The 26,640-nt window shown below is 39.5% G+C and overlaps 1 protein-coding gene across 4 annotated transcripts in view; it reads left to right on the top strand.

Annotated features, from left to right (window-relative positions):
- The first annotated feature begins 1,647 nt into the window (after window positions 1–1,647).
- Window positions 1,648–26,640, top strand: part of RNF17 (ring finger protein 17) — a 42,652-nt gene continuing 17,659 nt past the window's right edge. Inside the window, exons 1-21 of one of the 4 annotated variants that reach the window (XM_056492671.1) lie at window positions 1,648–1,806; window positions 2,183–2,261; window positions 2,870–2,958; window positions 3,641–3,699; window positions 4,582–4,637; window positions 5,858–5,957; window positions 7,066–7,158; window positions 8,518–8,615; window positions 9,419–9,590; window positions 10,239–10,315; window positions 12,547–12,621; window positions 13,869–13,957; window positions 18,791–18,952; window positions 19,544–19,736; window positions 20,148–20,313; window positions 21,589–21,779; window positions 22,319–22,457; window positions 22,919–23,072; window positions 23,764–23,879; window positions 24,822–24,942; window positions 25,689–25,806. In XM_056492671.1, coding sequence (XP_056348646.1) covers window positions 2,212–2,261; window positions 2,870–2,958; window positions 3,641–3,699; window positions 4,582–4,637; window positions 5,858–5,957; window positions 7,066–7,158; window positions 8,518–8,615; window positions 9,419–9,590; window positions 10,239–10,315; window positions 12,547–12,621; window positions 13,869–13,957; window positions 18,791–18,952; window positions 19,544–19,736; window positions 20,148–20,313; window positions 21,589–21,779; window positions 22,319–22,457; window positions 22,919–23,072; window positions 23,764–23,879; window positions 24,822–24,942; window positions 25,689–25,806 — 2,318 coding nt within the window. In that variant the 5' untranslated portion in view covers window positions 1,648–1,806; window positions 2,183–2,211. The remainder of the gene's footprint in view (window positions 1,807–2,182; window positions 2,262–2,869; window positions 2,959–3,640; window positions 3,700–4,581; window positions 4,638–5,857; window positions 5,958–7,065; window positions 7,159–8,517; window positions 8,616–9,418; window positions 9,591–10,238; window positions 10,316–12,546; window positions 12,622–13,868; window positions 13,958–18,790; window positions 18,953–19,543; window positions 19,737–20,147; window positions 20,314–21,588; window positions 21,780–22,318; window positions 22,458–22,918; window positions 23,073–23,763; window positions 23,880–24,821; window positions 24,943–25,688; window positions 25,807–26,640) is intronic. The other 3 variants (XM_056492661.1, XM_056492681.1, XM_056492689.1) reach the window with 3 other exon arrangements.

A 26,640-nucleotide genomic window follows, 5' to 3' on the forward strand; every position in this document is an offset into this window, starting at 1 on the left:
CATACACAGATCAGGCTCATTCAAGTGTAGATTAAGAAAAACCCATGCAAACTTGTTTAATTTGGGTGTTTTACCAAAAAGTGTGTGAGTCCCTACTCCATAGAATTGCATAATTTTGGACTTCACTGCTCCTTTCTTCATGCTTTCTTTCTCATTACTCTTCAAATTCTTCTCCTGCCCTTTCAGCAGACAGGACTGTAGTCTCTCCTCTTTTGTCTCTTTTCAACACAAATACTGTTTGCCTTGGTCACACCAGCTGCAGTAGGCCCTGTTATTAAGAAAACCTTGACTAAGGTTTTGTGTTTCAGCACTCCCTGTGCCCACTATCAGTGGTATGTCCTTCTTAATAAGTTTTGGTAACCTTGATAAACTTTTGGTAACCTTTCCCAGAGCATGTCAAGCTCAAAACCTTAACAGGGCAATTCTACCAATGAGAAACTTAACATTTTAACACCTGGACATCAGCAGAGGAAAAATCAATGTCATTTTAATTTTAAAACTTAACTGTATTTCACTAGAGGTGATTAAACAGATAGCTGGACAGTATCATGCTACATTTGTGACAGCCAAAACACGAGTGGCTAAACACTGCAAAAACATCTCTCACCTCTTCTGCAAGTAATGAGAACACATACAGAATAAAGTAATCCCAAAGCAGGGACTTAATGGCTTCTAATCCAGTGCTCTGCTTTTGGCTGGGGCAGTGTTAATTTCATTGACAGTGGCTGGTACGGGGCTGTGTTTAGGGCTTGTGCTGAGCAGAGTGCTGATAATGTAGAGATGTTTTTGTTACTGCTGAGCAGGGCTTACACAGAGCCAAGGCCTTTCTGCTCTTGTATTGTCAGTTTTGTACTGATGTGCTGTGAGGAAGCTGTTGGTGCACCAGAGGTTGGGAGGGGACACAGCCAGAACAGGTGACCCCAAGTGACCAAAGGGATATTCCAGCCCATCTGACATCATGCTCTGTGTATAAACTGGGGGGGAAGAAGGAGGAAGGCGGAATGTTTGGAGTGATGGGTTTGTCTTCCCAAGTTACCATTGTATGTAATGGGGCACTGCTCTCGTGAGAACGGCTGAACACCGGCCTGCCCATGGCAAGCAGTAATTAATCCCTTGTTTTGCTTCGCTTGCGTGCGTGGCTTTTGCTTTCTTTATTAAACCGCTTTAACTTCAACCCAGAGCACCTTTTACTCTCCCGATTTTCTCCCCAATCCCGCTGGTGGGGTAGCGAGTGAGCAGCTGCGTGGCGCTAAGCGGCTGCCTGGTGTCACACCGCAACCCGCCGGGAACACAATCCCCTCAGAGCAGGGTCTCTGCCGTCCTGCCCCATGGCGGAGGGACGTGGCCAGGAACACGATCCCCTCAGAGCAGGGTCTCTGCCATCCTGCCCCATGGCGGAGAGACGTGGCCAGGAACACGATGCCCTCAGAGCAGGGTCTCTGCCGTCCTGCCCCATGGCGGAGGGACCCGGCCGGGAGCACGATCCCCTCAGAGCAGGGTCTCTGCCATCCTGCCCCACGGCGGAGAGACGCCGCCGAAAACACAATCCCCTCAGAGCAGCGCCTCTGCCGTCCTGCCCCATGGCGGAGAGACCGGGCCGGGCGTGGCCGCCACGCCCCACGCGCCTGCGCGGGATTGGCCGCGGCCGCGTCGAGAGGCGCCCGGGCCGGCCGCCATCTTGGCGCGCGAGGAGCGGGCACGGCGCCGCTGCCGCGGGTCCCTGAGGCCGCAGCGCGGCGGGGAGAGCGCTCCGGTGGGGCACTGACCGCGGGAAAACAGCCAGAGAAACCACAGACGGGGCCGGTAGTTGTGCTTGGGGAAGGGAGTTGGGGTCTGTACATGGGTGGGTTGCATGCAGGGAGTGCTTTTGGAGATGACTGCAGTAAGAAGGAATCATCCCGTTGAGGATACGGGATCAGAGGGGAGGCTGGAAGAGCAAGAGTGGCGCGTCCGGGTGTGCCCAGGAGCCCTGGGTGGGTCGGGGTGGAGCAGCTGAGCAGTGCAGAGCAGCCTGCTGCTCTGTTGCATTTAGATTTGCTTTTCAAGGATTTCTGTGTCTACGACTTCCATTTGGCTCTTCTTAAAATTACATGAACTTGTAGTGTTGGCTCAAGTGGTGAACTGGGGTGTGTTGTAAGTAGTTTGTCACATTTTCTGGTTTGTTTTTTTTTTTTTCTGTCAGGCACTACGAGTGGAAGGGAAGACTTCTTGATGAGTTATAGTAATAACGAGCTTCCCAGAGGTAGAATGAAAGGTGTGAGGTATGTGAATTTTGAGATGGTGGCTTTAATATTTTTAATCTCTGATGGTGCAATTACCAGGAAATATAACTGAGAAAACGTATAAAGTAATGTTTGATTTCTGCAGTGCTGCAAGTGAGTCCGTGTTATGTAGGTGAGCAACATACTCAGTTTGTGAAAAGTTTCAGTATTTGGAGTAGATTCATGGGAAGGGACATTTTAAATTGAACGTGGTACACTGTCAGATATTATATCATATTGGTCGATATGTATTTTTTACAAATTAGCTCTGTTGATCTACTCAGTGTGTTTTAAATAACTAGAATGAGTGTGGTCAAAACTAGTTATGTAATAGTTTATTGGTGCTGGTTGTAGTTACCTGAAATACTGCAATGCCTAACAGCTGCAGTGTCACCTTTATGTATGATGAATTCATTGTCACAGAGCCAAAGTACTTCCCCTGTTAAGAGAAGGTAACCATTTTTTTCTGGAGTGTTTTGTTAACTGCAGCTTCCTCATAATGTCATTTGGTAAAAGTGGACGAGCTTAGCTTTAAAAGAGCTGGAAGTCAGAATTAAGTTTCTTACATCATTCTTGATGATCCTAAATCTTTGCTTTTACCTCTGAAGGCAATCCCCTAAGCTTCTAGAAGAGCATTTCACAGAACCACAGAGAAATGGTGGTTTGTGTCATGTGTCAAAAGCTGTCAGTGCAGAAGGTAAGGCTTTGGGATCTTTTTTCTTCCAGCAGTTTTACGGTGTGCACTACTCACTATTAATTTTTATTTCATTGAGGACAATAGCTGGATTGCTGGATTTCATTAACACATTGTTTATTTGCTACTTACCCAGTAGCTAGTGAGAACAATCAATTCCTTTTCATTCCTCTCCTACTCCTTTTCTTGATGAAGTGATTGACAAGTTTGTTTTAAAAGAAACTTGTCTTTCTGCATGAGCAACTTTTTTCCAAGGGTTGAAAAATTGTATGGGTTGCGTAGTATTTATGGGTGTTTATGAAGCAATTTTTTCCTGTATGTAGCTATGCTTTTTTGAATGTGTGGGGTTTTTTTGCCTTTTTTCCTTTCATATGGTTATCCTGTACGGAATGTAGAAACAGTATATATAGCTAATAATAACAGATAATTAGTCTGTTAATTAGATAATTCGATCATTAGTACACACAGGTCAGTCCTTATAATTCTCAGCTAAGTTTTATATCTATCTATCTATCTGGCTATATTACTAGCTCTTAAATTCGCTTACTAAAAAAACTCAGGGTTCTAATTCCTGTTGACTTGCTGAATACTATTTAGAAGACTACAGTGGTGTTGGTGTATTCCTATTGTCTCATGGATTAGGATGCCCTACAGGAGTGGGGTTTTTCTGTGTTTGCTTTTACAGTGTTGCATGGTGATGGGAAGGATGAAGACACTGATTTGTTTTGTTTCTCTTCTCCAGAAGTAAGTTAATCTAAAGCTTTCAGTTCAGTAGACACTGTGGAGGTATGAAGTAGCAATATTACATCCCTAGCAAGTGCTTGCTAGCATTTCTCATTACACAGTGTTGCTGTGTAGTGCACATCAGGTGTCCAGATCCTGGGTTTAGGAAGGTGCATTTTTAAAATTCTCATCAGTGCCCCATGTTGCCTGATCTGTTCCACCCTTTTGTGTGCACACAGTGGGCAAGAAAGCGACACATAAATATTTTTTTTGTCAGCTCCCACATAAAGACTTAAAAGATACTAGAAAAACAACTTCACTCTGCCCAGGTAGTGCTTAGGTTCTGAAGTTTTCTGTTTCTGCATCTAAAAAAAAAAAAGCTTTGTGTATGTCTCCTATGTGTTGTGACATGTTAATGTCATTGTTTCATGGAAATTTGTATTTTGGACAAACATGACGTGCCTTTTTTTTTCTCTTAAAAAAATTCAGGTTTAGCATTTATTGCAAAATACAGATGAGTCAGATTTTTAGCATTTAAGCTCTTCGATTAGGCCTTATTGAAAAGATACATTGTAGAATCCGGTTCAGGAATCCAGTATGTTACAAGTTTTGCATAATAATGGGGAAGATATTAAGTTCAAACAGAAAGTCAGGAATCCTTTTACTGGGAATGCTTTTCACACACACAGAGGTGTACTGATGGATGCAGATGCTCTGTTTGGGAGCTCTTTCCTTAGGCTTCCCCTTGTACAATTCAACAGCACTTACTTTGAAGCTTGGTCTAATTGAAATGGTGGACAGATGTGGATACTGAAGGTGAAAACAGTTTATAGAATACCTGTTCCTGGGATTTGGCTGTAACCCTGTGGTTGAACTTGTTTTCCTTTTCCCCTCTGAATTTAGAGCATAATGGACTTTAGGCTTGGCCTGTGTGGCAGCAGCTCAGAAAGAGAAGCAAGGTAAACCTTTATTAAGTCTTTCCATGTCTTTAAATGCCAGCCCAGGGGAGGACCTGACTGGTTCCAGTAAGTGATTCCAGATATTTTCCTTGGGCTGTTTTTTTAAAGTGCTCTTCATCACTAATGTGTTGTTGGTATGAGTGTCTGATGCTATGGGAGCACATTGAGTGCAAATATATTTTCACTGAGAGGCAGCAAAAAACAAATTGGTTTGGGTTGAAAATGTATGAAACTGAAAGTTTTAAGCACTGGGGTAGATGGCTGATAAGGGTTCAGAGGAAGAGAGATCTGCTGAAATGCCAGGCTGTGGTAGGAAGACTCTGCCTCCTTTCCCCCACCACCTGCTGATCCCATTGCTCCTTCTGTTTTGATAACCAATCACAACTATATAAGGATTAGATGCCAGCAATATTCTGTGGTATTGTCAAATCTAAATTACATTTACTTGGTTACTTGCCCAGTCTGTGTGAACCTGAAAGACATCTTGAAGTGGGCATCTTTCCCCCATGGTGTTATTGCTGTGGAGATTAATGTTCATGCAAGTAAGGATAGCCCCAGATAATTCTTTCATGTCTGTTGCATAAGGAACCTGTTCTGAAAGGAAGTTGTAGGAAATTTTATCTTCTGAGTTTGGTGCTAAGCTTGCCCAAAGTGAAAGATGTGTGGCTGTCAGTCTCTGCAGCAGTGTTCAATCAGACACAACAAACTGAGCCCAGGAAGAACAACACAAGGCTTCCTTCCTGGAATAAGGCTGGTTCATGCAGACTGCTTTTGTGGGAGTCTTGCAAGCTGTTGTAGAAGAGCAGCTGTGGGTCATCATACAGTAGAATTTAAGAGCCTTCCTAACAGGTTGCCAGTAAATGGTTTTGGTCTTGTATTCCAAAGATTTTAATAGTAACAAATGAAAAATGAATGTTCATAGTCATGCGTTTACTCTCACTGAGCATAAGAATTGCTACTAGCTACTGAGGTTTTGTTCAGTCTTGCCAAAATTGTCAAATGAAAAATAGCTACTTTTAAGGGGATTCTAGTAAAAAGGAGATTTGATTTTTTTTTTTTAAATGGGCATTTGCTGTATGTGTGAATTTATCTGTTACACAAATAGGTGTGTGTTATGTATTTAATGATAGATTTTGAAATATTAGTATAAAGCATTTGTAGGAAGTTTGATACTTCATTTAAATGTGTAGGTCTTTTCTTCAAAAGTTTTTTGTTTGCAGGCCCTTCAGTCACAATGCCAAAGAGAAAATTGTTCAGCACCCATTTTCTTCTAATGGTGGACTGAGTGATGGATCAGCTCTAGCTCCATCATCTGACATGGTGTGTTAACATGACATTTCCTTATATTCTCACTTGGTTTTGTATACACATAGTTAAAAATTTTAGTAATGCATTTTAGTAATGCACTGAAACAAAAAACACTGCAACCTTAACAGTAATATGTTACTGTTCTGTCTTATCATAGAAGGGATGGGCAGCTACAGTGTTCATAAAATAACTTGACAAAATGAGTGCAGCTCAGACCCCCCAATGAGATCATAGCTGAAGACTGTTAGTTCTGTCCAGCTGTTGTGAAATGATATATTTTGAATTTTGCGTTTCTTAAAAGATATCCCAAGTTTCACATTTGAGTTGGGGACTTCTTTATTTGTTTTTAAATTTGGGACAAAGCTCATGCTCACCTCCTTAAAACAGTAATTCAGGACATCAGGGTTGTTGGACAAATGGATTTCTCTTTGAACATTCTATTAAATTTCCTAACCTCATCTTTCTAAATGAGGTTTGTGAAGTTTGAGGCCAGGAGAACTTAAGTTGTAGATATTTTAAAGTGACTGGAAAGGAACTATATATCCAGTTCCAGTCCTGTTTTCTTCTGTGGAGATTGTCCTGTACACTGTTATTTAAAAAATCATAACTTGCAAATGTCTGATGTGATTTTTTTAGGTAGTTTTGTTACAGTGCCAGTTAAAATTTGAAAATGGTTTTCTTGTTTCAGCAAAATACTGGGACCTAGCTACATTTATTGGGGGGGGTTCTCCCCAAGTGATATTCCTAAATATTTTACTGTTGTTCTAGGCTGCAATATTCCCTTCTTCCATGTCTTCCATGTTTTCATTTATTTGTATTAGTAACATTATTTTGCTTTTTTTTCATGTATGGTTTTAATTTGGTTTTTGTGTGAGTATGCAGTTAAACTGTTAAAAAAAAAAAAAAAAAAACATTTAGAATCTGTTTCAGAAGTACTGCAGTGGAAATGTTCTCAGTGAAATTCAGGTGAGCCAAGTATTTTGTGCCTGATGGCCATTATGGAGCTGCTCAGAGTCTTCACATTGCTCATCAGTCGCCCACATCAAATGTCTCTATCAAACTGGCAAATTGTTATAGACTATGTTGTTTTTAAGCAAGCAACTGTTATGTTCATTGGCAGACCTCTCCTCAGGAGAACAACACAGGGCAAGATATTGATGAAGCTTTGGGCGTAGCTGTTAGTAATCTTGGCCACTTCCGTGATGCAAGCAAGGTGGGTGAAAATCAGTTAAATCAGGAAATAATAAATCCTCTCCCAGACTGAAGGTTTTTGTTGTGAGAAGTCACACATTAGCACACTATTTAAGTGTGCTTTTCCTACCCTTGTTTTGATATCTGTTTTGTCTTTCAGCTGTTCATGTTACTTCTGTGAATAAACAGCCTTAAAGTCCAGGCTACGGCCTGAGAAGTAGTCTGCAAAGGAGTACACGAACCTGTGCATAATTTAAAGTTAATAGCGCAATACATACATTTGGTAGAACTATATGCAAGCCAGTCTAAGTACTAAGTTTGTTTCCTTGGATCAGGATAAAATTCTGCTTTTGTTTTTGCTCTAGCTATTACTCTAGCTTTTTAATTCTAGTGTGCTTCTTTCTGCATTTAAAGGTGGAAAAGATGTTATGAGGCCAAAAAAAGTAAAAAATGCAACAGAATGTGCAGAAAAATTTAAATTAAGTAATTCATTTATATACATGATATAAAACATACAAAGAATCCTAAAGTAGTGGATAATGCTATTAATAGGTTTTATTGAGTAACTTTTGAACTTTTTCAATTATAATTAATTTATTTAAACTTTAACTTTTCTTAAGCATACTGTAGAAAAGCTTGCAGTTCTGACAGACATCAGTTTCATTTTACTTGTTAAGATACACAGTATAGAAGTATTTAATGTTTCAAAAGCTTAGCTCTGTTAAGTATGGTGTGAACTGTCAGTGAGGTCTGTTCTCCATTCCCTTTCTACTGGCCAGTCTTTCTGTTAAGCAAAGCTGTGTTGAATTCCTAATTCATATACTGATAGCATCTTGTAAAAACTTCCCATTTCAGCAGCTGAAATATAATAACCCATGGGTGTGACCGTGGTCTTGCAACAGCTTTTCAACAAAGAATGAGAAATTGCCAAAGCAGTATTGCACTACTGAGATTTTTTTTTTCCTGTAGTCTCTTCGTGAAATGTAGCTCTAGTGACAAAACTGATGTTTAGCCAGGGGAAGAACTTTCCTAAAAATTTTCCCTTTATGCTCACAATGAGTTTTAAAAAACAGTGGAAATGTCAGCATGCTGACATCTGTGCATGCTGCTGTGTTTGAATGTCAGGTAAGGAAAGTGAGACACTGAGCCCAGTATCTGTCTGTTTCTTGCCTCATAGACCTTGAGGAGGATTCAAACAGTGCCAGCTAACTCCAAGTTAGAGAAAACAGAATTTTAGTGAGCTATAAGTGGTTTATGTCTCATGGGGTATCCATCAGTGTCTTACTGTTCATTGCTTCTGTTCTGAATTTTAAAAGTATTATTGTGAGAATAACAAAATAATAATGAAATAATGCATGTTTATTCATACTGAACCAAATAGGTGCTGGAATACTTGGATTTGAAAGTAAAGCATAAAAAAGACAAAGTTACAGAAGCTGCAGATAGAGCACTGGATGACCTTATTGCTCTTCTGTCAAGGTAGTAATCTAGTTTTGTAGTATGGCATGGGTGAGTTACTTTTATCACAAACATCTTTCTAGTTGAGATGAAACACTAAAATTTTGTTTAGAGTTTTCTCAGAGCAGAATTTCATAGTGCCTGGCTTTCATTTGTGCACTTTCATTGTGGCATCTTCGATCTGCTCTGTATGGTTGGAAAACACTACAGCTTATGCTGTGTCTGTTCTTAAAAAAATCAGGAAAAACTAGTAATAATGTGAGTTTTCTGAAGAAGCTCAATTTTAAAGTTTTTTAATACTGTTATTAGTGGATGATAAATTTTAACAGCAGGAATCACAGGGGTTTTTAAATTTACTTTCTGTGCATTTTCAAGCTGATAGAAGCCCAAGGGCACTTCATTTCTATATTTTCAGAAATATTTATGCCTTCAGATTGAGGGGAGAAAGGTGTTAAACCTCAGGTTTCCAGAAGAGCCTCTGGGCAGGGGGTCTTCAGTCTTATTTTAGTAGAATGAATTGTAAGATCCAGCTGTTTATTTTTCAGTTTGATGTGTTTAGAAATATCAGGAGGCTGAAATGGAAGAGTTCTCCTAATATTTAATTAATAAATGTATTTTCAGTGTGAGCTCTAACTTTTGTGGTTCCTCCAATGACACAGTGTATTTCCCATGCCTCTACTTTGCACTGTTTGGGGAAGATGGTCCTTGTGTCTGAGATGTATCCATTTTGTATTGTGTGGCTGGCAGCTGTGTGTTACTGTTCAGATTTAAGTCTGTGCAGCTGAATGCATATTAAATTCTGAAAAGTAATATTTTTAACACAGGAAAAGGAAGTTGTTTTCAGACTTAAAGGAGAACATCGACAACTACACTTCTAGTATTGCAAAAGCTAAGGAAATGATTGAAGAGAAGAAGAAGCACTTGATTGGTGCCATTAGGACAGCAAAGGAATTAAAATTTTCACATTCTCTAAGAAACTGTTGCGATGTCGCTCAGGTATTAACATTCTTGCACTGTGAAATTATTCTATTTATGAAGGAATATATTCAAATTTGGGTTGAAAGTTTATGGTCTCAGTTTGCTGGCTTCAATACTGACATTTTTGTGGTATTATATTGTTACTCTGCCTCTTCACAAACACAGAATTTGTATTTGGTCTTGGTTACAAGTTACAGTCTGGTGACCGATGTGAAGCAAAAAAGGTGGTTCTTGCCTTGAGGAGTTTGGCATCTGAAAGGAGGGGAGGATAGTAAAACTGGCACAGTGCTGATCAGTGAAAAGTTGGTGTTTGGGTTGATTCAGTTTCTCAAACCTTTTCAGTTCTAGAGCTCTCCAGCCTTCTCACTGAACTACTCCAGAATTTGTAGCCACACTCATTTGATTCTCTTGGTCCCAGGCCTTTACTTTCATTCTTTCTCCCTATCACATTTTGCTGTTCATAGAAACCCATGCTACCTGCCATGCTGTGTTAAAGGTCCATCCTTTGAAGTCTCCTGTCTCTGGCAGTAAAAATGAGAATTGGCTGTTGGCTGAACTCTTGGGGCTTTTTACCATAAGTTTAAAGGTGTTGTGCTATAGGTAATAGGTGTCTGTATAATCTACTTTCTGTTTAATGCAAGCTAAGATTGTACTTCTTAATTTCAGATTATTTATGACTTGAAGTTGCCAGTGGAGGCTGAGCTCTCAAGAGTGAAGAATTTAAAGGAAAAAATACTTTCAAGGTAAATGACTGGAGAGGGAGATATACAGGGAGGTAAATGGAGGCACAGGTTATCTTAATTACAAAAACTGTTCATGGAACAGTTAAACAGCAGAAATTGAGCTTCTTCACTTGCAGTTGACTGAAAAACTACTCCTTCAGGCATAAGTATAAACTCTTCACTAAAAATATGCAATAGCCTTCATGTGAGGTGTGGGGGAGAAAGCACAAACAATTTGCTGAAATGTAGAAAAAGACACGTGCATTTTAAAAATCCGTGACAGACTTCTGCCACTTCTAAACTCCTTTCCTTACAAATAGAAATAAATTGGAGAATAAGAGCTTAATTGCTTCTTCAGTGAGTCAGCTTCTGACCTTCAGGAAGCATTAAATGTTTTTTGGGGTGCTGATGTCTAAAGAAAGTTGTGGGAATTCCCAGTTGCCATGCTGTCCTCACTGGAAGCAACTGATGATTTCTGTAGCAGGAATGAGTAAGAAAGTAGGTCACAGCTGAGGTACACCTGACCCTGTGCAACTTGGTCATAAGGCTGGTCAAGAGTGCTGCAGTTCCTAGTGTATAAAGGCCACACTTGAAAATGATGGAGGAGCAGAGCAAAAATTATGCTACTTTGGAACATCTTGGGGCCCCTGTTATATTTCCAGATGTGGAAGCACTCTGGGAATAGAGTGGGGGGTTGTGATTCTGACTAGCACAGAGAAATTAAGCTTAGCAAGTTGATTATTTACATGCTAAATGCTAACAGTTTTTATAGGATAACAGAATCATCTAGGTTGGAAAAGACCATTAGGATCACTGAGTCCAGCCTTTAATGTTACCAACTCCACCTTTACCATGTGTTTAAGTGTAATGTCTTCTAAATCAAAAAATCATGGAATGGTTTGGTTTGAGAGGGACCTTCAAAAGTTGCGTAGTCCAAGTGCAGTGAGCTTGAGGAGGTTGCTCAGAGCCCCATCCAATCTGACCTTAAACCTTCCCAGGAATGGGGCATTTACCTCCTCTGCAGGCCACTTGTTCTGCTGTTTCACCACTCTTACTGTAAAAAATTCCTTTTTTTTTAGTCCGAATCAACATTCCCTTAGGTCAAGGTTTTAAACTGTCACAGGAGGCTCTAGCAGAAAATTTGTGCCTCTCTGAAAGGTGCTGTAAGATGTCCTGATGCCTTGCTTTCTCCAGGTGGAACAGCCCCAGCTCCCTTAGCCACATGCCTTCAGGGATGGTGACTCAGCCAATCCCTGGGTGGGTTGTTCCAACACTAGACAAAAATTAAGACCCCTCCTGTCATGTTAGTTGGGTTCTTGAGTTAAAATATGCATAAAGCAAGCTATAGAATCCTCTTTTTCCCTACACACCAAGTCACAGTTTTGAAGATACTGTCAGTGATGAATGGCAGTTTCAGAGAAGCCTGTTTAAATGTACAATGGTAAACTCTTCCAACTTAAAAGAAAGCTGAAACATAATAAAATCCAATTTTGTTTTGCACTGGAAAACTTTTAAGTCACTTCAGCTGAAAAAGGGACAGAGGAAACCTGATGAAGGATAAATATAAAGGCGTTATATACTGTGTGCCACTCCAAAATTACACCAAAGGTGAAAAAAGGCACAAGTAGGAGGTGCATAGTAGTTGAGGCACATGCTTTAGTCATAAAACACTGTAGAAGAGAGAGTGGAAACATTCTTGAAGGGGCAGTGGGAGAGAAGCACAGACAGCTCTTCAGTACTATTTGCATTTCAGTTTTCATTGCTTAAAACTGGATAGAAAAGCTAAAGCATTTATTTAAGTTATATTCACAGTTCCATTAGCCTGAATGTAGAAGTGCTTAAAAGACTTTGCTGGTTTTCATTGGTACAGAAAATAGTTAATAGTGTAGCAATAAGCAGAAGCATATATTTCGGACTTGAGTTATGGTTTTGTTCCTTAAGAAAAGAAAATTCTTTTTGTCTGTGCAGAATGATATACTGAACTAAACTGAGTATAGATGGGAAAAGTGAGTGAATGTCGCAGTACTCTGTGCATGAGGGAGAAAAGCATAAGGAAAGAGTTTTTAAGTATGAACATGAAGATAAATGAGCAGCCAAATCTGGTTTTTGTAGGAAGAAATAAACTGGAGTAGGTAATTAATCTCTTACTTTGCCCCTCCATGAATATTGTGAAAAACACCATAGTTCTCAAACTGTCAAAGTTATTTAGGTATTCTTGTCACCTTCTATAATATTTGTTCTCTTCTCTTGAGATTGTTCCCGAACACTTTGGAGATTACATCTTCATTAGAAAATTTGGGCGAGATTAAATGGGGAATGACAGGGAAGTAAGTATTTTTTAGTGAAAGAGAGTAGGTACAGTAACTTACCTGTTCTAGTGGTTAAGCATTTATTGGAGATCAAATTTTAAAAAACTGTAGGTACTTAGGGAATTCTAAGACTATTTGAAGCAAAGCAAATCTTTATATGCTGGTGTTTCAATCAGCATTCCAGTCAGTTCAGTTTGTGCTTCAGTTCTGACATTTTGGTTTTACTTGTGTTTTGCCCTAGTATATTTTGCTGAATAACTGAAGTTATCCTGATACTATTTGTATTGTGTACTTTTCAACTTCAGTTGGCATTTAATGATTGACATTTAATGATTCAATCATGAAACCAGTTAGACTGGAAAAGATCATTGAGTCCAGCTGTGAACCTAACACTGGCTAGGCAACCACTAAATCATGTCCCTGAGTTCTGTGTCTACTATGTTTATTATATGTGTAACAGAGATGTTAATCATTTCAGCACATGAAAGTGCATGTAAGTGTAAATTAATCTCTAAAATGAACAGCAAGTACTAAAATTGGTAGTATTTCCAGTATATAGTCTAAATACTGATTGTGTCAAATGCCAAAAGAAATTTCTTAAGATTAACCAAAAAGACCCCTTTTATTTTTAAAATTACAGTTTTTATTTTAATAGGAATTTTTTGTTTGTTTTTTTTTTTGTTGTTGATTGGTTTGTTGGTTTGTTTGTTTCTGTGGTCTTTGACTAATACTTGAAAAAATGGAATGGAGTTGCTGTTAGGGCTGTTGTAGTTAACACTGAATATGCTAAAAAAGGACGTAGTTAACACTGAATATGCTAAAAAAAGACTTATTGCTTACTGTAGTATTTGAAAATCCTGCATATGAGAGTGAGTATTATCTGTTAGTACAAAAGCATCTGATATGCCTCTTGTTTTCAAAATGAGCTGTCTTACCACATTGTGAACATTTTTTTCAAATAGTTTGTATTTGTACCTGTGGTCTCTGATCATCTAGGGGAAGTAGCTCTTGCAGTAAGCTGTGCCCAAGCATACATACTGTGTCTGTGACAATTCTTTCTAGGATTCAGGAGTTAAATTACTGGTCTTTTTCGTTTTTTGTTCTCTTGGTATTAAAAAAATTAATTCAGTTCAGTTCTAGCAGCTCTTATGAGGCTTTTTTTAACATAGTGATGCATATTTAATATAACCTCTGCTTTGACTCGTGCCTTTCTGGAAACAGAAATATGTTAATTTTTTTCTAAATAAAAATTTTCTCAAATACAGTGAAGGTAATGGACAAGACACTCTCATCCTTGACCAGGAAGAAACACCTGATGTCATAATAGAAGAAATACTTGAAGACGACTTGGAAGGCAAGTGTCTAAATACCTCATGCTTTCAGTGTTCCATTGTTAAGTGTGATCTTATTTTTGAGTCTTATGAGTATTATGAATATATTATGCTGTGTGTTTGGCTCATGCAAGTTCTTTAATGGTGTCTGTTTAAATTCTTCTGGGTTTTTTTTTGTTCTCTTGTTTAGCTTATTGAAAGCTTTACCACAAGCTCTCTCAAAGGGGATCGAAAGCACTATCTGCTATGATCATTTACTTTGACTTGTGGTTGTTGCAGTCCCCTCAGTTTTTGTCATTGGCTTCTGGAGAATTCTTTTCTATCAGTTATCTCAGCTTCTTGAATCTTCTCCCAGGCCATTATCCTATGATATTTGGCAGGAACAATTAGGTTCCTTAGCTTGTAAGGTTTTCCCTGGATTGTACTAGTAAGTGCTGTACTGTACCTGTCAGCTACAGGTCCATGAAGGGATCCTTCCCCTCTGTTAGAAGACTGAATCTGGAGTGCTTTGTCCAGTATTGGACCCTACAGTACTGAAAGTCACTGTCACACAAGAGGGAGTCTAGCAGAGCCTGCCAGGCTGGTGGGCAGGAGGTGCTCAGGGTCTTAGAGGTTTTTTCCAGCCTTAATAATTCTGTGATTCTGTATGTCAGACAAGATACCTGACTCATCAGTCAGACTCATGTGTCCCTATAGGGGAAATACACAGAATTCACAGAATGACTGGGTTGGAAGAGACCTTCAAGATCATAGAGTCCAACCCATGCCCTAACACCTCAACTAGACCATGGCACCAAGTGCCACATCCAGAGATGGTGACTCCACCACCTCTCCGGGCAGACCATTCCAATACCTTATCCCTCTTTCTGTGAAAAACTTTTTCCTAATATCAAACCTGTATCTCCCCTGGTGCAGCTTGAGACTGTGTCCTCTTGTTCTGTCCGTTGCTGCCTGGTGAAAGAGACCCCCACCTGACTAGAGCCACTTTTCAGGGAGTTTTAGAGAGTGTTAAGGTCACCTCTGAGTATTTTTCTCCAGGATAAACACCCCCAGCTCCCTCAGTCATTCCTCACAGGGTTTGTGTTCCAAGCCCCACACCCAGCCTCGTTGCCTCCTCTGGATGTACTCAAGTGTCTCAACATCCTGCCCAAACTGAGGGGACAGAACTGGACACAGCACTCATGGTATGGCCTCACCAGTGCCCAGTACAGAGGAAGAATGTCCTCCCTGCTCCTGCTGGCCACGCTATTCCTGATACAGGCCAGGGGCCATTGGCCTTCTTGGCTACCTGGGCACACTGCTGGCTCATGTTCAGTCAGCTGTCGACCAGAAACCCCTGGTCCCTTTCTGCCTGGGCACTGTCCAGCCTCTGTCCCCAGCCTGTAGCACTGCAGGAGGTGATTGTGGCCAAAATGCAGGGCTCAACACTTGGACTTGTTAAACTTCATCTTATTGGACTCTGCCCATCCATCCAACCGTCCCAGGTCTCTCTGCAGAGCCCTCCTACCTTCCAGTAGATCAACACATGCTCCCAGCTTAGTGTCATCTGCAGATTTACTAATGAAAGACTCAATACCCTCATCCATGTCATCAATAAAAATATTGAACAGAACTGGTCCCAGTACAGATCCCTGGGGGACACCACTGGTGACTGATCCCCAGCTGGATGCAGCACCATTCACCACCACTCTCCGGGCCCGGCCATCCGGCCAGTTCTTAACCCAGCAAACACTGCTCCTGTCCAAGCCATGGGTTGCCAGCTTTTCTCAGGAGTATGGTGTGGGAGACAGTGTCAAAGGCCTTGCTGAAGTGCAGGTACTCAACATTCACACCCTTTCCTGCATCCACCAGGCAGGTTACCTGCTCATAAAAGGAGATCAGGTTGGTCAAACATGACCTATCCTTCCTAAACCCCTGCTGGCTGGGTCCGATACCCTGGCCATCCTGTAAGTGCTGTGTGATGGCATTCAGTATAAACTGTTCCATTACCTTATCAGGTACTGAGGTCAGGCAAACTGGCCTGTAGTTACCAGGATCCTCCTTCCCACCCTTTTTATGAATGGGTGTCACATTGGCCAGCTTCCAGTCGTCTGGAACCTTGCTAGTGTCCCAAGACTGCTGATAAATGATGGAGACAGGCTTTGCAAGCTCGTCTGCCAGCTCCCTCATCATCCTGGGATGGATTCCATCTGGTCCCATAGATTTATGAACATCCAAGCAGCTCAGCAGTTCTCTGACTGCCTCCTCCTGGATAACAGGGAGACCATTCTGGTCCCTGACACCATCTACCATCCCAGGAGGACAGTTGTCCTGAGGACAAGCTGTCTTCCCTGTAAAGACTGAGGCAAAGAAGCCATTAAGCACTTCTGCCTTCTCCTCATCTTCACTAACTAATTTCCCTCCCTCATCCAATAAAAAACAAAGGCTAGACTTACCCTTCCTTTTAATACCATTAACGTATTTGTAAAAACATTTCTTATCTTTTACAGAAGTTGCCATTTTTAGTTGAAACAGAGCTTTGGCCTCCCTGATTTTTTTTCCTACATGCTCTAGCAGCTCCCTTAAATACTTCTTGAGAGACCTGACCCTCCTTCCAAAGATGGTACATCCTCTTTTTATTCCTAAGTTCCTCCAAAACCTCCTTGCCCATCCAGGCTGGACATTTGCCTTGTTGACTCGCCTTTTGGCACACAGGGACAGTTTGTTCCTGTGCCGTCAACGTCTCCTTTGAAGCATGCCCACCTTTCCTGAACTCCTTTGTTTTTGAGGGCTGCTTCCCAGGGAACTCTCTGAATAAGTCTCCTAAATAGGCCAAAGTCTGCCCTCCAGAAGTTCAATGTAAAAGTCTTATTGATGTTCCTCCTGATTTCACCAAATATTGAGAACTGTATAATTTCATGATCACTATGCCCCAAAGCAACCTCCAACCACCACATCTCCCACCAGCCCATCTCTATTTGCAAGCAACAGATCTAACATAGTCCTTCCCCTGGCAGGGACACTTCTCTTTTCAATCTCATCGCTACCACCCTGGAGTATCAGCAGTGGGTAATAATCAGAGGGCTGGATCAGCTCAGGGAGTCTCTCAGTGGTATCCCATACCCAGGCCCCAGGGAGGCAGCAGACCTCCCTGTGGGATGGGTCCAGTTGACCTATGAGGCTCTCTGTTCCCCTCAGAAGGGAGTCACCTACTTCTACTGCCCTCCTTTTCTTTTTGATGTAAGAGGTGGTGATTTCTCTGACAGATGAGCCATAATGGGGAGGCTCACTGGGTGGATAATTTTCTCCTAAATCATCTGGCTGACTCTAGAGGGCCCGGGCCTCATAGCTATTCTGAAGTGGCACCGGGTAGGGGGTTGGGGTTCAGGAGGAATTTTTATTATTACTTCCCCAAGCAGGGACCCGTTTCCACTCCCCTTCATCCACCAGGCGCCCTTCTATTGCCTGACAGTGGGAGACGCAGGAGTCCTCTGACTCTTGTTGGACCTGCCTCAAAGATGGAAGGGCTGAACTCCAGCAGTCTATTTCCCTTTCACTTTCCCTGATACTTCTTAGTCTTTCAGCTTCCTCCCTAAGCTCTGCCACCAGTGAAAGGAGATCATTCTCCTGTTCACACCACAGGCAGGCTTCCTCCGCAACACCCCTGAAACGACAGCTAAGCTCAAACACTCCGGGCAGGAAAGAGTCTGTGCAGACACTTGGTTACGTGCACTTGTACTAACCACAATTTTTGATTGTGTAAAAACCATTACTAACAGAAACCCTAACAGCCAACAGAAACACTGCAAACAGCATACAGCAAATCTTACTAGCAAGAAAACCTGCAGCCCTGCGTGCACGAACTGCCACGCTAACTGCTGTGCCATGCTCCTGTTTGCCTGCTCCCCAGAGGGCTCTTGCAAGCAGCCAGTCGATGAGGCAGGAAGCCCCACCCCCTTCCTGCCTGCCTCGCAAGAGCGAGTGAATCTTTCACGTCATTCAGACTTTTTGTTCAGATGCCATCTTACACACTGGAAAAGGCCAAGAGAAATCTTGCATCTGTTCTGGATGTGGCATTTCCTTAACTTGGAAGCGCAGTCCTCAATACCTGCTCAGATTGTTTCAGATGCCATATTCTGTGTAGTCTTTCAACCATGATGTGTTGCAGTCCAGAGATGGCAGTGCTGAGGTGGCAGTGCTCCAGGATGTTGCAAGTCTGTATAGTTGGTTTGTCCTGATCAGTCATTCTGGTCAATCTTGTTGTTGTCCACTCTTTGCAGGAAGCTTTGTGGTATAAAATACTTTTGTAAGAATTAGGTCATGGGGCTTCTAAAACCCTTTGGCCCATTAACAACATTTATTGAATAGCTTCAGAAAGAGAAGCCTGTCTTTTGTATCTCTAATGGAGGGAGGCACATGCAGTACTAAGGGTTTGGATCATGAGTCCTGTCTTACCTAGGATCATTTCTTGGCTAGTTCCTTGGTCGTCATGCACTAACACTGAGTAACTATGGGAAAGTGCTTAGAATACCTGTTCTTAAGGGTAGGAGTCTTAATCTCTAATTTGCTTTCTAGAAGCTTTCTGTGTCTTTGTTAGAGGGAATAAAAACTCTGAATTGCCCACTTAAATACAGGCTATCACTTTGTGAGGCAGCCTTTTGTTTTGGAGGGTAGCATAAGGGAGGTAGTTCAAAAGAATAATTTCATCAGGAAGCAAAAATGGTAATAGTTTGAAACAAGTATGAGCAGATTTGTCAGATTAAGATCTGTTTGAGGTAATATCATGATTAATGCAACATAAACTGAATCATATGTCTGATAATATCTGTTGGAGTCACTTGGAGGGTGTTTAATAACTTGTGTTATGTCTTACTCAGGTTTGACAGAATTGGTGTTCGTAAGCCATGTTATAAATCCATGCCATTTCTATATTCGGAAATATTCACAGAGGAAGGAAGCATTTGCTTTGCAAACAAAATTGGAAAACTTCTGCTGTACTAAGAGTTCCTATCTCTTTCCTTCAGACATTTTGGAACTAGGTAAATGGTTTATTTCTAAAGCTCTACACAGCTTAAAATATTATCTTGCAATATACTTTCCTTAGTATCGTATTCTTTCCTTTTTCTCTTCTTCCCCCACTCCTTTATGTAGTAAGGCAGTTCACTGTTTAAAGTTATGAAGTTCACTGACTGAATAGAAACCATTCTAGAAATCAAAATGAAAGACAATAATACATTCTTAAATAATTAAAATTATTTCCTAACCCACACGCTGATAATATTACCCACTTCCATAATGTGTTGAGAAAACCAATTAAAAGTACTTCATATGTCAGAGGGGGTTTTGCCACTTTACTCACAACTGTAGAAAGTTTGCCAGAAATGACTTCTTGATACAAACCAAATGCCTGCCAGCCTTAAAGACACTCTGTAAATGAATATAAGGGGAACTTCTGGTGGCTGTGGAGACAAGGTTTTTACTGTCTTTGTGTCTTTATTATAACAATAGCACTTTTACTACCAGTGTGGAGGGTGGGAACTGGAGAGCATTATGCAGAACTGTAATAATAGTTTCAGTGTGAAATACTTTAAAATACTGAATTTAGTCCTTTTGTATGTGCTTCCATATAGGTGCTAGAACTTTCATTAAGAGTAGGGAAACTGGAATGTGGTGCCGTGGAACTATAACTGAACTAATTCCTGTAGAAAGTAAATATCAGAGGAAGAAGCCTTGTGATCCAATAAGATACAAAGTGTGTGATGTTGCATTGCTGAAAGTATTCCTGATGGATTTTGGAAGCTCTGTAGTTCTGATTTTCTCAGGGTATGTACATGGAGAGAAGGATTTTTGTCTGCAGTTGTCGTCTTTGACTGTGGTTATTCAAGATCTCTTCTGAGAAGCAAGTCCTTCCTCATCTTCACACAGGCGGATAACCAGATACCCAAATGCCTCTGGTATTCTCCCATAAAAAGTGGCACTGTATTTAAATGCACAAGCCTGCATACATTAAAATAGTTAACTGAGACTTGAGTTGTAAGAGAGAGTATGTAAGTACTAAATGCTTTACAAACTGCATTTTACCAAGACTTTAAAATTCTGTTTTATTGACATGACATTATGCCAATTACTGCAATAATAACTTACAGTAAAAGTCCGGGGTTTGGTTTGGGGGGGTTTAGGGTTTGGGTTTTTTTGTTTTTCAGCTAATGCTGCATTTATTTCCATTGATACTAGATGTGATCCCACTGAAAGGCCTGATCTTGCTACTCTGCAAACTATTGAAACCCATGACATTTGTCTGTTTGTGAGGAAGCCTGACCAGCACATTGAGGCAGAGCTTGCAGCCATTCCTCCCTTAGCAGTACGGTGTTCACTTAAGGATGTTGTTCCCAAAAATGAAGTAAGTACAAACTGCTTGGAGTATTTCAGGAATTTCTTCATAAGATTTGTGTTAAAGAATTTAAATATGGAATTTAAAATTATCTTATTCCAGTATAAACATAAGGAAACTCAAGAGTACAGGGTGTATTTTTTTTAAGTTCAAGTCTCTTGTAAAAAGACATATTGCATTGCTTTCATTGGAAAAGAAGCAAGAGCAGTCTGTCTTTAAAAGCCTGTGAGACTGCAAATACATATTTCAGGCTTAAATCTCACTGCTTGTACTTCAGATGTTCTTTTGTGAAGTTTTAAAATTAATTACAAAATTGATCCTCTTATTTTGCGTCTGTCTGATAGCTATGCAAGTAGTAACTTTCAAAAGTCATCCAGAGAATAAATGACTTCTTAAAAAATTTTAAAATAATCTCTTCAGGGATTGTACTTGTTACTTATAAATTTTTGCCACTACTGTGAAGTGTTATTTATTCTCTTTCAGTATAACCAAAAATAAAGTACTGCCATTACAAAAAAAACTTACATATTGCAGTATTATTTTCTTCAGTGTTCACTTTTTATTAGGCGTGCTTTATTCTTGCCACATTCACATGGAAACAGACTAAGGCCAATGCAGCTGTGCATTTCTGACAGTATTAAATGTTGGTCAGTTTTGAGGGATTTTTACAGTCTGATGTTGACTGAAAAGCATTTAAGTAGGAACATTCTGGAACAGTTTTCACAAATGTAGGTTAAACGCCTTCCTTATATGTGCTTTCGTTTTTTTTCTGTGCCTAAAAGGTACAGATTTTCAGTATCAAATGAGAAATGCATTCATTTGATCCCAGAGATACAAGTTCAGACAGGCTTTTTCAAGGTAGATAAAATGTTTTACAGGATGCTGTGGAGATCAGCAGTGTGTATTGATCAAATCAGGTTGTGCATTTGTGTAAAGACACAAGAAGACAAACCTACATTTCTGCTCTCAGTTCATGGGAAAGTCATGAAATGAAACAGATAAGACGATTCTGGTTTATGTGTCAAAAGAATCTGAGGGGATCTTCAGAAGAAACATGGTGGAAATGCAATCCTTTGATCTGACTCAGTTTTATTCAGTTTAATACATGTACTAATCCATAATAAAAGAATTCTGTGCAGTGCTGTCCTGGCTAACGTCTGACCACATTCAGATACATCTGTGCTTTCTTCCTTGCCTCCATTTTATCTTATTTTTAATTATGGTTTGTATTTTTTTCTTTTAATGTTCTCTGACATCCTTGGTAACTTTTTCTTTCTAATACAGGATGAAGGTTGGGGAGAGGAGGCAAAGACAAAATTTTTAGAAATGGTAAATAATAAAGTTGTTTCAATGGTGGTGTTCAGAGAAGAGGATGGTGTTCTCATTGTGGATTTGAGAAAACCTCCATTTAATGAAGTAAGCAGTAATGTACCATTGTCTCTGAAGGATGCATTGGTTTTCTTAGATCTGGCAAGGTATGTGTCTTCCTTTGCTTCTTGCTCCTCTAAGCCACAATTGATAACAGAATAATACTTACAGATTAATTATATTAAGCTGGTTACTTTTGCAGTTTTCCATATATTAATGTGCACTATATTAATCTTCAGCAGTGTCTGTTGACTTCCCTTTTTCACCCTCACCAATAAGCACCATGCTGTACTCATTTGCATTAGTCAGCCTTCATTTAGATAGGGAACTTCATTTTAGACAATGGCACAATATATATTTTAAATAACGGGTGGCTAAATGAGAAGCCCTTGGTGTCTGTCATGGACAGAAAACCGTACAGAAATGAGCCTGGGATCTCTTTGATATGGCTGATAGGCAGTGGGAGAAGTGTTACAGATAATTGGCTGCACCAATTGCAAGAAGGAAATGTTAAGCTATACATATGAGTTAAGTAATATTTACAAGATCATTTTGTGGTTTTTTTCAGTGTGAAATTCGAATATAAAAGAATTCATTTGCAGTTAATTTTGACTGACTTTATTCAAAATTTCACTTCTTTACTTAGGTTTAAATTGCAGCTTCCCAGTCAGTTGGAAAATTGCACCATCTCACACTACAGTCCACCAAATATTCCACGAGAAGGAGAAGAAGTCTTTGTTGTGGTTTGTCACATTAATAGTCCAAGTGATTTCTATCTCCGCTTGGTAAGTTTAGAAGTAAAGTCCATTTAGATGAAGCTATGAATAAAAGTTTTAATGTTGAGCTATTTGTAATCCACACTAAATAAGCTATAACTTCTATTAAGTTCTGTTACTTGTTACCAGTGGTAGGATTCCTAGAGCTAGTAGGTGAGGTTAATTCTAACAATCTTAGATTCAGTCTAGTTAAATTCCAGGAATTCTTAAAATCCCAGAAGGTGTCAGTTATGTAACATGATTAATTCCTTTGTGGATGCACAGTGTTTTACTGGTTAGAATGGTTATCAAACAGGGAACTCTTCAGTAATAGTTAGGTGCTTTAATTCACTTGTGTTCATGACCACTTTAATTTTGGAGGGAAGAGTGGTAAGTACAGTACTAGAAACTAAGTTAATCCTTTAAAGAGAAAAAATGCCATTAAAAAAGAATATCTGCTGTGTATGTGTGGTTTGTTGTTTTTATTTCAGAGAGAGAGTGTGGAATCTTTAGCTCTTCCAGAGAAAATTCAGGAGATATATAAACAGGAGAACGGTAAAAACTTGGAAATTTTCTGCCCAGTTGAAGGCCAAGCCTGCATTGCAAAACAGGAGGATGGGAATTGGTATAGAGCACAGATTATAGGTGAAGTATTGGTTCTTTTGCTCTAGTACTAGGTTGCAAAATCAGACGTGTGTGAGGTCAGAGTCGCCTGCTGGCTATGAGCAGTAACATCCAGCAGAATTTTTACTAGGAATTACGATGCTACCAGGTAGCTTCATAAAGTCAGTAGTACTAATTCATATTATTTTGCTATTAATGGACTGGTTTATACACCTGTTCTTTCTGTTTAAACAGAGATGCAACATACTGCATTTTTTAGAGATTCTTGAAATTCTATTATATAATTACTATAAGTAGTATTTCTCTTGCTATTGCAATTGAACCACAGATTTGGCTATTCCAGCCAACCTGAGTGTATATCTGATGCTGGTTGATAATTCTCCATAAGGGAATGGAGGGATTGTGCTTATGCGGAGTCTGTATTGCCTGTATGTGGGCAGTGTAGCATGTCTGTGCTTACATGTTTACTTGGCATGTGCTCAGTGTGCCAGTGTCTCACAAAAAGGGCCAAAATGCCAGGGGTGTCATTTCAGGGACCTGAAAGAACTGGCTCCTAAAGAGTACTCATTTTGATTAGGGTATAAAAAATTCAAAAAAATTGATACTGGGTGATCATATGGCATGAATGTGAGGTCTGCTCTGAAATTCTTGTGCTTTAACCTGTATTAGATACTAATTTTTTTTAAAATAACTTGGGTTGTTTTCCTTGAAGGGCTGCCAAGTTGTCGGGAGGTTGTGGTAAAATACGTTGACTATGGCAACACTGCTAACTTAACTCATAAGGACATACGCAAGGTGAAACAGGAGTTTCTGAGCTTGCCAGAAAAGGTAAATGTCTGGGTTAAACACTCAAAATTTACAGCATCTCAGTGAATGAGAGAGGAGAGTTATTCACCTTCTGATATACATAAAATAAATAAAATGTTAAGGAACTTCCTTTTTGCCCACCATTATCAAGTGTCTGACTTAATGTTTTGGGTGCATATTGAAAACTCTTCTTTTTTTTATATCTTTCAACTGTAAATTAAATCTAATGTTGCCCTAGAGCACACATACTGCAGAAGTGGTATATGTACATCGTGTATATACATGTGTATTTTATTCGCTTAAATTAAATTTATTTCCATAATAAGCCAAATGAATTCTTTCATTCTTTCCTTTTTAAATGTTAATCTCATAATAGTTTTTTTTTAATATATATTTTTGTTTGGTTTATGACATTTAAAATTCGTTATTTTTTTAACTTGAGGAGTGGTTGGAGTGCCCCCTTTTTGACAAGGACAAAAACTGACTGGGAAAGAAAATGGCAAAGTATTTCTGTCAAATGAAAAATACATATAAATGAAATTTTTTTTTCTTTGCTATTCTTTTGATAGTTTTGATTACCAGTCAACAGTTATGCTGAACTGTGAAACTTCATGTGTTGATAAGGTTTTTTTTAACTAGTTGAAGGCACCAGTAGGCCTTTTTTATCACTTCTGTGCAATAATCTTTACTCATCTCTGCACTAGTTCTATGCCATACCATAAAGGGAGGCAAAGAGATTTAAGCTCTGTATTTCAGCAAGAGGGTCTTTGAATGTGAGGTTTATGCTCAGCTACTGGGAAGGGAGGGATCATTTTGAACTAAATCAGATTGTGGTAATGTGGAACCAGAAGCCAAGGTCAGGCTGTCTTGTACAAGTGCAAAGCATAGCCTGTGATTCAGTTGTAATGAGATGATCTTGATCTGTATGTGATGTTAGTTGCATAATCTTGAGTTATTCTTCAGGCAATCAGGTGTAGGCTGGCTTGCATTGAGCCATTCAAGGGGGCAAATGAGTGGAACAGAGAAGCCAAGGAAAGATTTGAAGAAATGACTGAAGATAAGCTGATGTTGTGTTCAGTTATTGGTAAGTTACCAGGAGTATTAATTTCTATTTGCGTATTATTAAGATGACTCAAACGTATAAACAATCACTTTGATATTTTAAATAGTATTTATTTGAAATGCTTGTGTTCATACCTGCTAGAGATAGCCTGGAGTGAGAATATCTAAATTCCATCCTCTGATTGGAGGAGGCATAACAGAGAAAACTTGGAACAAAAGCTCTGTTCATGTGTTGTCTTACAGACTACACCAGTGTAAGTGATGTAAGTGTTGTAAGTGTTCTAGTTATTCAGATGGGCTTGTTTCCAAAAGTACTAGCTGTCCTTGAAGTTTCCTGACTTTACTGGTACCTGGGAGTGTGATTGCTGCTGCTCTAAACTATTGCCAAAAAGAAAAATAATTTTAGATAACACATACATGCCTTAGTAGGATTATTACCAATACCATATATTGTTCATATGTACCTACTTACTTTTCAGCCCTTGAGGAATGATGATTTGGAGCCCATTTAATAAATGGAATTATATGTAGCAGTTGGAGTTTTTGTACAAAAGCATTCTGTGATTATTGGTGTATTTTAAGTTAATTTTATCAATATGTGCAAAGCTAGGTGTCTGCATATTGTTGATGTTCAGAATTAATTATTTTGCCCATCAAATGTAATTTTGGAGAATTCTGTCTTTTAGTAATATTGGTCATTCCTTTAAAACCATAGTCTTCATACTGTGATTGATTGGCACTAATTATGTTGATATTATTCATTCACAGAAATTTTAGATAATAACATCTTATCTATTGAACTCTTCAATGCCTCTGCTGATAATGGGAGAAAATTTAGTATTAACTGCCAGCTAGTTGAGGAAGACTTAGCATCCTACATACCTGGGTAAATACACTGTGCATAACTTTTAAAGTACTTGGAAATAAGAATTTGTGTATTAAAACTGCTGATGCTGGTGTGTCACCTCCAGTGACTGGAATTCCCACATCTGTAAAAAATTAATTTTCAAATCACATTCATCAGCTGGTGTAATTTATAGTATAACTGCAGTTTGATAGTTGAATTCACAAACTAAGTCTTGACTAATGTATTGAAGTTGTACCTGTGAAAAAATTGGAGATCAAATGTTTGCATCATACTTGTAGTTTCCCTAAGTACCAAATTTTCCCAAAGTTTTTACTGTTAAGATTCCCGTCCCCATGTAGTAAGAAAAAGAATTTGTGTGTTAAACCTGCACCTGAGTCATCTCTTTGGGAGATCTGTTACTAGAAAACACTTGGGTAACCAGCTATGATAGCAACAGAAGAGTTGGGAGGGCAGCAGCCATGGCAAGTCTGCTGGGGGAGAGGAGGCTGGTGAGGATATAACTCTGCTGCATTTAATTTGCTGGCTTTTTACCAAGATAATCCATGGTCTGTATTAATGAAAATCTGTAGTTACTCTTTCATTAATAATTTTTGAATACTGGTGGAAATACAACATTAAATGAGAAGTTTTCATTCTAAAAGGAAATTCAGTAATTTCCTTTTTTCTGGAGGACGCATGTAAGTGGATTTTCTCTCTTAGCTCAGAAATGTAGCTAAATCTTAGTAACACTCCAATACTGTCACAGTCCCAGTTTTTAGTAAGATTTTTCTAAGTTACACAACCTGAAGAGCTTAGTTGTTTTTTCCCTGTCATTAAGGTGTTTTGTTGTGTTCCAGCTGTACTTAGATGCCT

This window comes from Oenanthe melanoleuca, chromosome 1 (genome assembly GCF_029582105.1).
Source record: "Oenanthe melanoleuca isolate GR-GAL-2019-014 chromosome 1, OMel1.0, whole genome shotgun sequence".
Taxonomy (NCBI): Eukaryota; Metazoa; Chordata; class Aves; order Passeriformes; family Muscicapidae; genus Oenanthe; species Oenanthe melanoleuca.